The sequence below is a fragment of the Rhinopithecus bieti genome, unplaced genomic scaffold (assembly GCF_001698545.2).
Source record: "Rhinopithecus bieti isolate Rb0 unplaced genomic scaffold, ASM169854v2 scaffold_12605, whole genome shotgun sequence".
Classification (NCBI taxonomy): domain Eukaryota; kingdom Metazoa; phylum Chordata; class Mammalia; order Primates; family Cercopithecidae; genus Rhinopithecus; species Rhinopithecus bieti.
The window spans coordinates 467,003-480,932 of record NW_016807279.1 but is presented as its reverse complement, the minus strand read 5'-3'; the positions used below and the strand labels follow the sequence as shown (position 1 = coordinate 480,932).

General features: G+C 36.1%; 1 protein-coding gene across 2 annotated transcripts in view; it reads left to right on the top strand.

Annotated features, from left to right (window-relative positions):
* Positions 1 to 8,798, top strand: part of MMUT (methylmalonyl-CoA mutase) — a 37,749-nt gene extending 28,951 nt beyond the window's left edge. For both annotated transcript variants that reach the window (XM_017881099.1, XM_017881100.1), the window contains exons 12-13: positions 3,435 to 3,602; positions 7,315 to 8,798. In XM_017881099.1, coding sequence (XP_017736588.1) covers positions 3,435 to 3,602; positions 7,315 to 7,443 — 297 coding nt within the window. In that variant the 3' untranslated portion in view covers positions 7,444 to 8,798. The remainder of the gene's footprint in view (positions 1 to 3,434; positions 3,603 to 7,314) is intronic.
* The last annotated feature ends 5,132 nt before the right edge of the window (positions 8,799 to 13,930 follow it).

The window sequence follows — 13,930 nt, the reverse complement described above, 5'->3', positions numbered from 1 at the left end:
CCCATGGTCTCCACTCCTGCCACCCTGCCTTTTCTCCCCCAGCCTTTATATATATATATATATATATATATATATATATATACATATATATATATATATATATATATACGTATATATATATATATATATATATATGTATGTAAGGGGGAGTTTATTAAGTGTTAACTCATATGATCACAGGGTCCCACAATAGGTCTTTTGCAGGCTGAGGAGCAAGGAGAGCCAGTCCAAGTTCCCGAACTGAAGTACTTGGAATCTGATGTTCGAGGGCAAGAAGCGTCCACCACGGGAGAAAGATGTAGGCTTGGAAGCTAGGCCAGTCTCTCTTTGCACATTTTTTTGCCTGCTTATATTCTAGCCGTGCTGACAGCTCATTAGATGGTGGCCACCCAGATTAAGGGTGGGTCTAGCCCTTTCCTAGCCCACTGACTCAAATGTTAATCTCCTTTGACATCACCCTCACAGACACACTCAGGGTCAATACTTTGTATCCTTCAACCAAGTTGACACTCAGTATTAACCATAACACATGTAGTCCAATTAATTATGATAGAAATAAAAATAAAATATAATTACTCTATCAGACTTTTAAAAGTGTCAATTCAGAACTAAAACTGATTATGCCTGGAACTATGAAGATTACTTTCAAAGATCTTATTGTACTCTTTATTGAGATTTGACTAATATTTTGTGGGAAAGATAGCCCACATGGGATTGGTGAAAAGTGTTTTGAAAAGGAAATCAAATAGCAATATAAGCTCAATTCATAAGTAAGGTTATTTTTGTTTATTTTTGCTGTTGTTTTTTAGCTCTCTACTAATATGTTACTTAGTCACAGAATATGAGACTTAGACAGGAAAATAATTTGCTGGAGATAAATTACACTGACATTTTCCATAGAATGATAATACAAAAAAAATTTGTCTAAAAAGTACATTGTAATAATTTTATATGAAAAGCCTTACCAACTACATATTTATTAATCATCTACCAGATGCTAGGCTCTGAGTTGAGTAGGATACAATTTTGTCCTCAAGGAGATTACAATCTCCTAACAAAGAGAAATTTACTTACTTGTAATTACATCAGAGCATGAAAATTACTGTAACTAAAATATGGACAAGCAGGGCACCTCACTTGTTACAAGAAACCCAGAAACTTATGTTTGTTGATCCTTGAAACTTTTGTTTGTTTCAGAAGCACAGTGTCATTCACTTTCTAGTAAAAATCACTCTCTGAAGTGGATGGAAAAGAGCTGCAACTAGATGCAAAGAGTCCGGTGAAGAAAAAAAATGAGAAGCAATGAAGACCTTAACTAGGGCAATGTCAGGATCTCAAGAGAAACCAAATCTCAGCTAGGATTTTGAAGAAAATTTAATGGAGTGACTACTTACAGATACGTAGGCAAGATTGATAGAACCACTAAGGAATAGCGAGGCCTCCAGGAATTAAATTTTTAAGAATTTCAAAAGCCAGTTGTTTTTCATGGTGTGAAATGGTATCTTATTTAAGTTCCTTATAGATTCTAGAGATTAGACCTTTTACTATTGCTTAAAACCAAAGGTGATAAGTACTAAAAACTCATCACTCCCTATACTTACTATATTTTATTATTATCTGCTCTTTAGGTTATTTCCATCTATTTTATCTATATGGTAGAGATATTGTATAATTGTGTGACTATTGTGCATCTTTTCTGCTTTGCATTTAGTAATGTCATGTTAATAGGGTGAAATTGGCTATGGTTGGAATATTCACAACATAAAAATCAGCAAACACGAAAAATTAGGGATTGAGTTATTGCTTTCAGAAAATTTGATGAAAAATGTAGATAATCAGAACAAAGTTCTCTGAGGGAAATAATATAATGGTAAATATTAAATTTAAAAGTTTCTGATACCTGTAGGCACTACGTTAGGAAGACCCCCAACATTTGAGGAAACATTCTTTTAGTATTCAAAAAAATATTATTATTATTATTTTTATTTTAAGTTCAGGGGTACATGTTTAGGTTTGTTATATAGGCAAACTTGTGTCATTAAGCCTAGTACCCATTAGTTATTTTTCCTGATCCTCTCCCTCCTCCTGCTCCTCTAACCTCTGATAGGCTCCAGTGTGTGTTGTTTCCCTCTTTGCCTTCTTTGTGTCCGTGTGTTCTCATCATTTAGCTCCCAATTATAAGAAAGAACATGTGGTATTTGGTTTTTCTGTCCCTGTGTTAGTTTGCTGAGGATAATGGCTTCCAGCTTTATCCATGTTCCTGCAAAGGACACAATCTCATTCTTTTTTTCTGGCTGCATAGTATTCTTCAGTGTGTATGTATCACATTTTCTTTATCCAGTCTATCATTGATGGGCATTTAGCTTGATTCCATGTCTTTACTGTGGTGAATAGTGCTACAGTGAACATACATGTGAATGTGTATTTTTTTTTTTTTTTTTTTTTTTGGAGAGTCTCACTCTTTCGTCCATGCTGGAGTGTAGTGGTATGATCTTGGCTCACTAAAACCTCCACCTCCTGGGTTCAAGTGAGTCTTCTGCCTCAGTCATATGAGTAGCTGGGACTACAGGCACATGCCACTATACCTGGCTAATTTTTGTATTTTTAGTAGAGATGGGTTTCACCATGTTGGCCAGGCTGGTCTGGAACTCTTGACCTCAAGTGATCCACCCCCCCTCTGCCTCCCAAAGTGCTGGAATTACAGGCCTGAGCCACCGTGCCCGGCTGCATGCATGTGTTTTTATAATGAAAAGATTTCTATTCTTTTGGGTATATGTACGGTAATGGGATTGCTGGGTTGGGAGGTATTTCTGATTTTAGGTCTGTGTGGAATCACCACACTGTCATCTACAATGGTTGAACTAATTTACACTCTCATCAACAGTGTATAAACGTTCCTTTTTCTCCACAGCCTTGCTAGCATCTGTTATTTTTCGACTTTTTTAATAATAGCCATTCTGACTGGTGTGAAATGGTGTCTCATTGGGGTTTTTATTTGCAGTTCTCTAACAATCAGTGATTTTGAGCTTTTTTTAAAGTGTGATTGTTGGCCACATGTATGTCTTTTTTGAAAAGTGTCTGTTCATGTCTTTTGCTCACTTTTTAGTGTTTTTTTTTTTGTAAATTGGTTTAAATTTTTTATAGATGCAGATATTAGACCTTTGTCAGATTCACAGTTTGCAAAAATTTTCTCCCATTCTGTAGGTTTTCTCTTTACTCTGTTGACAGTATCTTATTTAGTGCAGATGCTTTTTAGTTTAATTAGATCTCATTTGTCAATTTTTGCTTTTGTTGTAATTGCTTTTGGCATCTTCATCGTGAAGTCTTTGCCTATTAGTATGTTCTGAATGGTATTGCCTAGATAGTCTTCCAGGGTTTTTATAGTCATTATCTAGTAATAAACAATGATTTATCTTTACTTTCTGACTGTTTAGACTCCTCGTGAAGTGGCCCAGCAGGCCGTGGATGCAGATGTGCATGCTGTGGGCGTAAGCACCCTTGCTGCTGGTCATAAAACCCTAGTTCCTGAACTCATCAAAGAACTTAACTCCCTTGGACGGCCAGATATTCTTGTCATGTGTGGAGGGGTGATACCGCCTCAGGTATTTTTCATCTCTATTTTTCTAGTACTATGATGGGAATCCTGAGTAGTGATAGCTTATATGTGGTTCTAAAGATAATATGTTCCTAAATCTACAACAAATTTATTTCCTGTCGATTTCACTAAATAAATTCTAGAAGGTCTAAAAGTGGACAGTGTTGTTTTATATTCACGTTATATTGCAATTCATTATGTATAATTTAACTTAACACTTTACAAAGCTTCAGTGAGAGAACTACCTCCTTGCAAACCAGTAACCTATGCCAGATGTCTACCTTCATTCTCAATAAACAGTTATGGAAAAGAAAAGGATAAAAGTAATAAAACTCCTAAGTGGAGTAGAGAACAGTGGTAGTAAATACACAGTGAATATGTCAAACCCTAGCCAGAGATATAGTGAGTATTCCTTGTCCTGGGGGGTGGGATGAGTCCTTTAGTTTGCTTGCTTCTATTTAGAAGGAGCTACCTTGTCCTTTTCCTCCAGGATGGTCCCATCCATAAATGTTACCTTACCTCAGAGCTATATCATTTACGTGGTCCTATAAAACCCTTTATTATTTAAGCTAATTTGATTAGGGTATGGTATTTCAGGAGCCAAAAATATCCTATTGCAGACATAAATAGAATCAGCTTGTCTTGAAAATTATAGGCTGAATGGGGAGGAGGTGAATACATGAACAAAACTGTGAGTCCTCTTAGGAAAGGAGAAATAGATGTTACCTACAATGATATCAGTTAATTTATTAGTGAGCTAGGGAGACACCTTCCACATATGACATTCCTGGCCAGTTAAAGTAGTTATTTAAAATACAAATAGGTTCTATTTCCAATCCAGTTCTCAATTATATCAAGATTTTCTTTTTTACTAAGAATGGAAAAAATGTCAAGTTAAAAGAACTGTATATGAGGCCATGTAAGTAAATGATTCATAGATGCTACAAAGGCCCCATTGCTATAGCAGGAATCCATCAGTGAAGTGTGACCTTGTTTCCACTTCTACAGCTTTTTTTTTTTCCTCCATTAAAACTCAGAATATAGAATAGCACATTAATATACTACTCGTGAAAGGAGAAAATTCATATGAATAAGGTTGTGAGATTCGTAATAAAGTGGGGCTAGTGAACAAACTACATATTTATTTTCTTTCCAACGGCACATTATTTAATGTGATATAATCAACACAAAATTCTTTTTGTTAATGTACTTGCCTATTACATTCCTAAAATAGGTCATTATTTGAGAAAATAAAGGGTATTTTTTATTGCAGTCTATCTGCAGAACACTTCTATCAGTGTTGTAGTTTTAGAGTCTGTGATACCTAGGCATGATATTAAAATGTAAGGACCAAAATAATTAGCCAGTAGAAAACATTTGGATTGGAATTCATGTTGAGAAAAAAAATGTAGGCCTGTTATATAGGTGAGCTGACATTTTCAAGAATTATATTTCAAATAAGTTGTATTAATTCTCTGGATATTTAAATTACTTAGAACATCTTTAGGTGTTTTCCATGTGATTTTTCCCATGAATTTAACAACTGAGGATAAGGACCATTTTCTGTGTTATACTTTTGTGTGAATATGGGTATCCCATATTATATAATTATAGTAGTTAGCACCCTTATTTTCTCACTATTTGGTTGCAGTGGATATGTAAAATGTTGCTATTGTTCAATTAAAGGTCACTTAGTTTTAAATTAGAAGGCACTAATATCTAGTGGCTAATCAAACAGATACAGCCTCTGCCATGTGGAGCTTACCATTTCTGCAGTCTGATTAAATGAATAAACGTGGTCTGTCCTTACCAATATGGTACTACAATCAGGATTTTCTAACTCTCTTAGCAGCAGTCGCCTCCAAGTTTTTTTCAGCAGCTTGAGCAGACTCACGATGCCTGCTTCCATCCTGAAGCAGGTACTATGCTATCCCTGGCCCAGCTAAGTGGAGGACATTCAAACATATATTTTTATTTGGAAATAATTTCAAACTAACAGATAAGTTGCAAAAATAACAATAGTACAAAAAATATCTGTATACCCTTTACCCAGATTCACTTACTGCTAACATTTTACCCTCTCACAAAGGTATATTTTACAAGGCTTATGTAAGAAAGAGTTAGGTAAGTCATATACCCTTTTTGCAGTTGCAACATCTTGCAGTTCTCTTCCAGTTGAATCCTCCATTCTAAAGCCATAACTCAGATGTCAGGACAAATGGTACATGGGATTTTTAGGAAGGAGAGAAGTATATGACCTATTAATCTGACCATCTCCAATTTGGAGATGATTGTTATTACATGTTTCATTCAGTTCCCTTATGAGCTCTTAAACTCTGTAGCATCTGCTCAAGAACAATGACATGTTTTGAGCACTTTTATGTGTCAGGTACCAGGGAAACAGATTGGACATGATCTCTGCTCTCATAATTTCACAGACTAGAAGGAGACAAGTTCAATGAGATGTATTAAGTTCTATTGCAACATTATAGTATTATAAGAATATTACAGTTATATAATAGAGACAGAAAAGTAGTAGTTGGGGAGTAATTAGCTTGACCATATAATTTATCATCCAAATATGGTCACTTGAGAGTAGAAATGGGTGCTCTTTAAAAGAGTGCTGCAACAATAAACTGTCCTGTCATATATGATCACTCATCAGACTGTCCTGTCATATATGATCACTCTACTGGATAAGGATCAGGTTCTTATAGCACATCCTAACCGCAATCGATATTGTAGCTACAAATGTTCAGATGTTAAAACAGCCTAAATCCTGCGGGGTTATTTGTGCCCTTGCTATCTTTTGACTCATACTTTGACTGTTACAATAAACTAAAAATGGTGGGCGCAGTGGCTCACGCCTGTTATCCCAGCACTTTGGGAGGTCGAGGCGGGCGGATCATGAGGTCAGGTGATCGAGACCATCCTGGCTAACATGGTGAAACCCCGTCTCTACTAAAAATACAAAAAATTAGCCGGGTGTGGTGGCGGGTGCCTGTAGTCCCAGCTACTCGGGAGGCTGAGGCAGGAGAATGGCAGGAACCTGGAGGCGGAGCTTGCAGTGAGCCGAGATCGCACCACTGCACTCCAGCCTGGGTGACAGAGCGAGACTCCGTCTCAAAAAATAAAAAATAAATAAATAAATACATACATACATACATACATACATACATACATAAATAAAATAAAACAGCAACAGAGAATGAAAAAAAAAGGGCTTATTTTCATTTGTAGGAAATCTATCAGGTGTCCAAATTCAAAGTGCCACCATTCACTAACTGCAGACAGAATACCTAGGAGAAAATAGTTTTTAGGCTCAACTTATCCATCATGATACTAAATTAACCAAGATAATGAAAGAGTGAAAATTTAGGTGAGAAATCATGACTGCCTAAGGCTCAGAAGTTGTCGAGTCAGGATACCCAGCTTCCCCCACAAACAAGCCCACACTAGAGTATTTAAAAGTCGGAGTGCTCGTTTTTTTTTTTTTTTTTCTAATGCTGCGCGACTGACGGAGACTGGGTGCTGAGGCCGCCTATCTACGTAGCATCCCCAATCAAGGAAGAACTTTTTTAGACCCACAGGCAATAGGGTAGTACAGTTGAGAAGGCTTTCGGGGCTACATTGAGGACAAAAGAGAAGAAAAGATAGCGTTTTATTTCCTTGAAAATGGAAATAGTGTCTCTTATTAATTAAACAAATTCTTTCGACAGGATTATGAATTTCTGTTTGAAGTTGGTGTTTCCAATGTATTTGGTCCTGGGACTCGAATTCCAAAGGCTGCCGTTCAAGTGCTTGATGATATTGAGAAGTGTTTGGAAAAGAAGCAGCAATCTGTATAATTTCCTCTTTTTGTTTTAGCTTTTTTCTAAAATATTATTTTAGTTATGATCAAAGAAGAGAGTAAAGCTATGTCTTCAATTTAATTTCAATACTTGATTTGTACTTTCCTTGAAAGCTTTACTTTAAAATACCTTACGTATAAGCCTGGCGTCATGCTATACGTATGTACATACAGTTTCACTTCAAAAATTAAAAAATAAAATCTCTAAAACCTCTCTATAACAATACTTTATCAAGAACTCTAGACAAAGGTATTATTTTTAAAAATCATGGTGTTGTATTTAGTAGAATATTTCTTATAAATCTGTTTGCTTTTTATATTGAGAATTAAGCTATATCTAAAAAACTCTAACTAGTCCCATTTTTCAGTTTAGCATTACATGTCTTGAGCACCAGAAAATAAAATCCATATATTAATAAACACCTATCTTGAAAAACTAGTGGAGTGTATTTACATGGCGAAAGAGATTTTGGGTGGAGTCCTCAGCCAAATTCTACCAGAATCACCTTGATAAAAGAAGTATTGAAATCAAGCACAGCAGGTTGGAATATGGGGAATTTGACATCATATTTCTTCAAGTCTGATTTTACTTTCTTCCTGAGCATGACCATTTGACCTTGTTATTTCTGGGCTTTGCTCAAGACTCAGGAGAGTAGATGTTTATGAACATTCCTTTAAATGAAAGTGCTTAGGTTGTAGTTATGGCTTTGTCTAGAGTGATGATGTCAACTGTGAGTGTAGGTCTGATATAGAAAGAATTCAACTTTCCAGATCTAGAAAGATGCTACCTTGCATAGATTTGCTCATTAAACATAAATTGCAAAGATAAAAATATCACAGAGAACACCTGTACTTTGCTTATTGAAAGATTTGCTCACTAAAGAAGGAAAGTTGTCATTTACCTGTGTAACAAATCTGTGCATCCTGCACATGTTCCCCAGAATGTAAAATAAAGATAAAAATTTTAAAAATAAAAAAGGAAAGTTGTCTTTTATTGTTAACATGATCCATTACATGAATATAAAATAATTATCTTTTATAATAAATTTCTGTTGTGTTAGATCAGAGAGCAATCTTTTGGAAAGTATTATAGATATATTACTGTAGAATTTACAGTAACTCATTGTAATACAATGTATTTAATTTTCAGAATAAGATTATCTGAATGGTATTGTCATGATTATTGTTCCCATTTTGCAGATGAACACTGACTTCAAGTCCAATGATATATTCACTATACCATTTTATTGACTATTCCTTGTAAAGCAATGCATACTAATTTAATAGGTACTTGGTTTCTGTGATGTGTTCAGTTGTCTGCTGGGTGACGTGAAATAAACTCATCTTTGAGGAGTTTACAGTTCTTGACATTCAGTATCTTTTGAGTAGACTACTTTGGAAGGAAGAATAGCAGCCACCTGCTACCAAATTTCACATCCATTGTGTGTGTGTGTGTGTGTGTGTGTGTGTGTGTGTGTGTGTGTGTTTACCTGAAGTCAGAAGTACTGGGCTCCAATAACCTTGATATTTGAAAACCTATTTTCTGAAATATCCAGTGGCATAACTCATAGAAATTAAATCTGGCCTGACTCTAAGATTAAATTTTCTCATTAAATTGAGGAAATGTTAAAACTTAAACACTTTAGTGTTATTTAGATTCCAAAAGAAATTTCATCTGACTTTTATTACTATCCTTATTTTTGAATGAAAACTTCTATGGCCAACAATGAGCAGACTTTTGGAAATGATCGGGAAAATAACCAAGTATATTAAAAAAGTGGATAGATATGTTATACAGCTAAGCTATCCCATATTCACCAAATAGTATAAGATATTAATAAATGGATCAGGAAGATAACTACTTTCCTCATTTCCTTTCATCAAAAACATCCAATTCAAGATAGAAGATTCCAGTGACAATTATAAAACACAACCAAAAGATACAGCACAAAGCAATTTAACTTACTGAGATATGTGTTGTTTCACAGGTCAGCACTTCATCAATCTAATAGTGCCCAATCTTAGTTACAGCTGTTTCATCTTTGATAAGATTATATTTATGATGCATGATGCCAGTAAGGCAACTGACAGATACGGGAAGAAGATGTTGCATTCATAGCCAGTGTGATCTAGATATCTTTGCTTTGTTTACAGGCTAATGAAGAATCAGAAGTTCATCTGTGAGAAACATACCACATACACACATCCACACCTGAATTGAAGAAATAGGGAACTCGGGCATTAACTAACTTAAACTCATATCAATCAGGATTCAATCAGAGAAGAATCAGTAGGAGAAATGTGTGTGTGAATGTGTGTGAGTTTGTGTGTGTGTGTATGTGTGTTTATGAGCCGACTGGAACCCCACAGGCAGAAGCTGAAGCTTGTTTTCTTCAGGGAACCAGTCAGGAAGGAAGATAGTAGATAGTAGACTGAAGGGAGAGCAGTTGTTGATTCAGTGACTGGAGTCTCTGGGCTCAGGAAAGGTTCAAGCCCGTTTTATTATTTATTAATTATTATTTATTTTGTAATTATACTTTAAGTTCTGGGATACATGTGCAGAACATTCAGGTTTGTTACATAGGTATACATGTGGCATGGTGGTTTGCTGCACCCATCAACCCATCATCTAGGTTTTTTAAACCCCACATGCATTAGGTATTTGTCCTGATGTTCTCCCGTCCCTTGCCCCCCAACCCCCCAACAGGCCCCTGTGTATGATGTTCCCCTCCCTGTGTCCACGTGTTCTCATTGTTCAACTCCCACTTATGAATGAAACATGCGGTGTTTGATTTGCTGTTCCTGTGTTAAACTGCTGAGAATGATGGTTTCCAGCTTCACCCATGTCCCTGCAAAGGACATGAAACTCATTCTTTTTATGGCTGCATAGTATTCCATGGTGTAGATGTGCCACATCATTTTCTTTATCTAGTGAGCTTTTATCTGATTAAGTCAGATGGCTTGCTCAGGATAATCTGTCTTTTGATTAAAGCCAACTGTTTAGGGGCTTTAATTATATCTATGACATTTCTTTCCAGCATTATTCAGAGATTAGTGTTTGATCGACTGGCAGAATGTGTTTGTGTGTGTGCTACAGAATGACCGTCTCCTTTCCATCCTCCAATTCACAAAAGAGAGGGAATATCTTATCCATTGTATCTCACCCTAACTGGAAATATGCTAGAAAGAGAATTTTGGAGACTGTAGTTCATTCTAGCTAAACTGACACATTACAATTACAAAATCATCATATCCTCTCACTTTATAGATAGGCAACTGATGCAGAGAAAGGAAGAAGATTTAACCACGATGACATGGTATTTATAGCGTGTATAGAGCCCGCTCTGTTGGCTCCAGACTCAGCAGTTTTCATATTCATATCTGAGGAAAGTCACATTATCAAGATTTATAACTACCCATATTTGCTATTCATTATTCCGCAGAAAGGTCCAAAATTTAGAGTCAGTACATATATGGTTGGTGACAAAAATATTGAAGAATCACTTTTGTATTGAATCAAACATTTGCATCAAAGGTATCTGGGGATGTACTTTCTCAAAACCAGTCTTTTAAACAAAATTCTCAGAGCTTCTGTGTTATTAATGAATATATATCAACTGGGATTAGTAAATACATAAGACTTTTCCAAGACTGTAACAACTAACAGTAATTGTTATACCAAGCAGGCACTACTTTTCCTTTACTGTAAAGACTGCTCTGATTATAGACACTATTGACTCTTCTTCCCAAATGAGTCAGGAGTAAATAGACTCGGATGGAACTTCTGGCTATAATAGATGGAGTTCCATAACTACAGGGAAGGCAAAGTCTTTCTAGCAATATTATAAGTAGGCTAGTTGCATCACATCTTATCTATCTGCAGTGTTCTATCAAAAAGCTAATCTGGAGAAGGGAAGTTCATTTGTCGAGCCTTGGGCTCTTTCAAAGTCTTGCACAAAGTGTTATTGAAAAAAATATAGAAAATACATATAAAATATATAAAAAGAACTCCAGACTGGAGAATCCAGAACATATGTTTCCAACTAATAGTCTGCTGATAATAGAGTGCTAGTTAAGTCATTCAAGAATTCTGTATCGTATATTTCCTAACTAAAAGTGAGGAGGTTCTTTCCCTAACAATAGTGACATATTTTTCATTTGGATACTGTGTTTCTTATCTCTAGAAGTTACATTTGTTTTTTGTTTTTTTTTTATAGCTTTCTATTTCTCTTGTCACATTTTCTTTACATTTTGAACATATTTGTAATATATTAGCTGTGCTAAGTTTTTTGCAAGATGATTCTATTATTTCTGTCATTTGGAGTTTGCATTATTTAATTTATTTTCTTTCTGGTTATGGGTTGTGTTGCTTTTTTGGTAATTGATCATTAGATGACAGATACTGTAAATTTTATATTAGTTTGCTGTATTGTCTGTTTTCACATGGCTGGAAAGAACTACCTGAGACTAGGTAATTTATAAAGAAAAGAGGTTTAATTGACCTACAGTTCTGCGTGGCTGGGGAGGCCTCAGGGAACTTACAGTCATGGCAGAAGGTGAAGGGAAAGCAAGGCATGTCTCACATGGCAGCAGAGCAGAGAGAAAGAGAAAGTGCCACACTTTCAAACCATCAGATCTTGTGAGAACTCACTCTCTAGCTTGAGTACAGCATGGGGGAAATCACTCCCAAGATCTAATCACCTTCCAGCAGTTCCCTCCAACAAGTGGGGATTAAAATTCAAGACGAGATTTGGGTGGGGACACAGAGCCAAACCATATCAATTGCATTCCTTCAAAGAGTATTGAACTATGTCCTCACACAGAGTTAAATTACTTGCAGATCATTTTTATTTTTTCCATACTTGTTTTTAAGCTTTGTTAGTCTGGATCAAGAACAGCCTTTACAGTAGGGCTAATTTAGTGCCTTTCTTTCTTTCTTCTTTTTTTTTTTTTTCTCACTCCGTTGCCCAGGCTAGAGTGCACTGGTGCGATCTTGGCTCACTGCAACCTCCACCCCCTGGGTTCAAGCAATGCTTCTGCCTCAGCCTCCCTAGTAGCTGGGATTACAGGTGCGTGCCACCACACCCAGCTAATTTTTTATATTTTTGGTAGAGATGGGGTTTCACCATGTTGGCCAGGCTGGTGCCATCCTGACCCTGTTATCCTAGTGCCATCTTTAAAATTCTGATATTGCATGATCCAGTAATTCCATTTCTGGGTATATACTCAAAAGAAGTGAAAGCAGGACTCAAACAGATTTGTACACTAATTGCTATGAACTAAATGTTTGTGACTCCCCAGACTATTTTGAAGTGCTTATCCTCAATGTAATGGTACTTGGAGGTAGGATCTTTGGGAGGTAATTAGATTTGGATACCATCATGAGGATGGGAGCCTCATGATGGAATTAGTGCCCTTTTATGAAGAGACCAGAGTTTTCCTGGTCAGGTGAGGATACAGTACAAAGGCAGCCATCTTCAATAGGATCTTCAAGAGGAGCTGAACTGGTTACCATCTTGATCTTCCACTTTCCAGCCTCCAGAACTGCCTGTTCTGGAATAACAGAAATAAATGCCTGATGTTTAAGTCATGCAGTCGATGGTAATTTGTTATACACCCCAAGCAAAGACACAAATGTTCATAGCACATAGCAGCATTACTCATAATAACCAAAAACTAGCAACAACCCAGTGTCCATGATAAAATGTGACATATACTTACAGTGAATATTATTCAGCCTTAACAAGGAAGAAAATTTGACACATGCTACAATATGCACGTGTCCCTGAAGACATTTTGCTAAATGAAATGAGCCAGTTAAAAAAGAAAAAAAAAAAGCACTGTATGAATCCTATTGTATGAGGTTTTTATAGTTGTCAGATTCACAGAGATAGAAGTAGAATGGTGGTCGCCTGGAGCTGGGAGGGAAGGGGAGAAAGGGGAGTTACTCTTTAGTGGCTACCAAGTTTCAGTTTTGCAAGAGAAAAAGAGTTCTGGAGATGGATGTCAGTGATGGTTGCAGGTCAATGGGAATGCACTGAAGACCACAGAACTCTACACCGAAATATGGTTAATATGATTAATTGTATGTTATATATATTTTATCACAATAAAAACGATATATTTAGGACAATGGTTAGCACATAATACAGGCTACATAAATATTAGTTATTATTACTGTATTATTATTCCTATTATTATTTTATAGAAATTAATGAATGTGAAGGTGTGAAACCAAGAAAGTAGGTGGAGAACAGATTGTTTAGAGGCTTATGCTGTTAAGAAATTTGGATTGTTGTCCTGAAGATTATAGAGAGCCATTTAAGAGTTTTAACCAGAGAAATATTCTCAGATTGTTTCAGCACAGCAGATAGAAGACGCCTTTTTATGGGGGCAATGATGGAGAAAAGAATTAAAAGGCTGTTATAGTGGTATAATAGAGAATTCAAAGTATCTAAGCTTATCTGCTTAGGTGCTGATTAGAG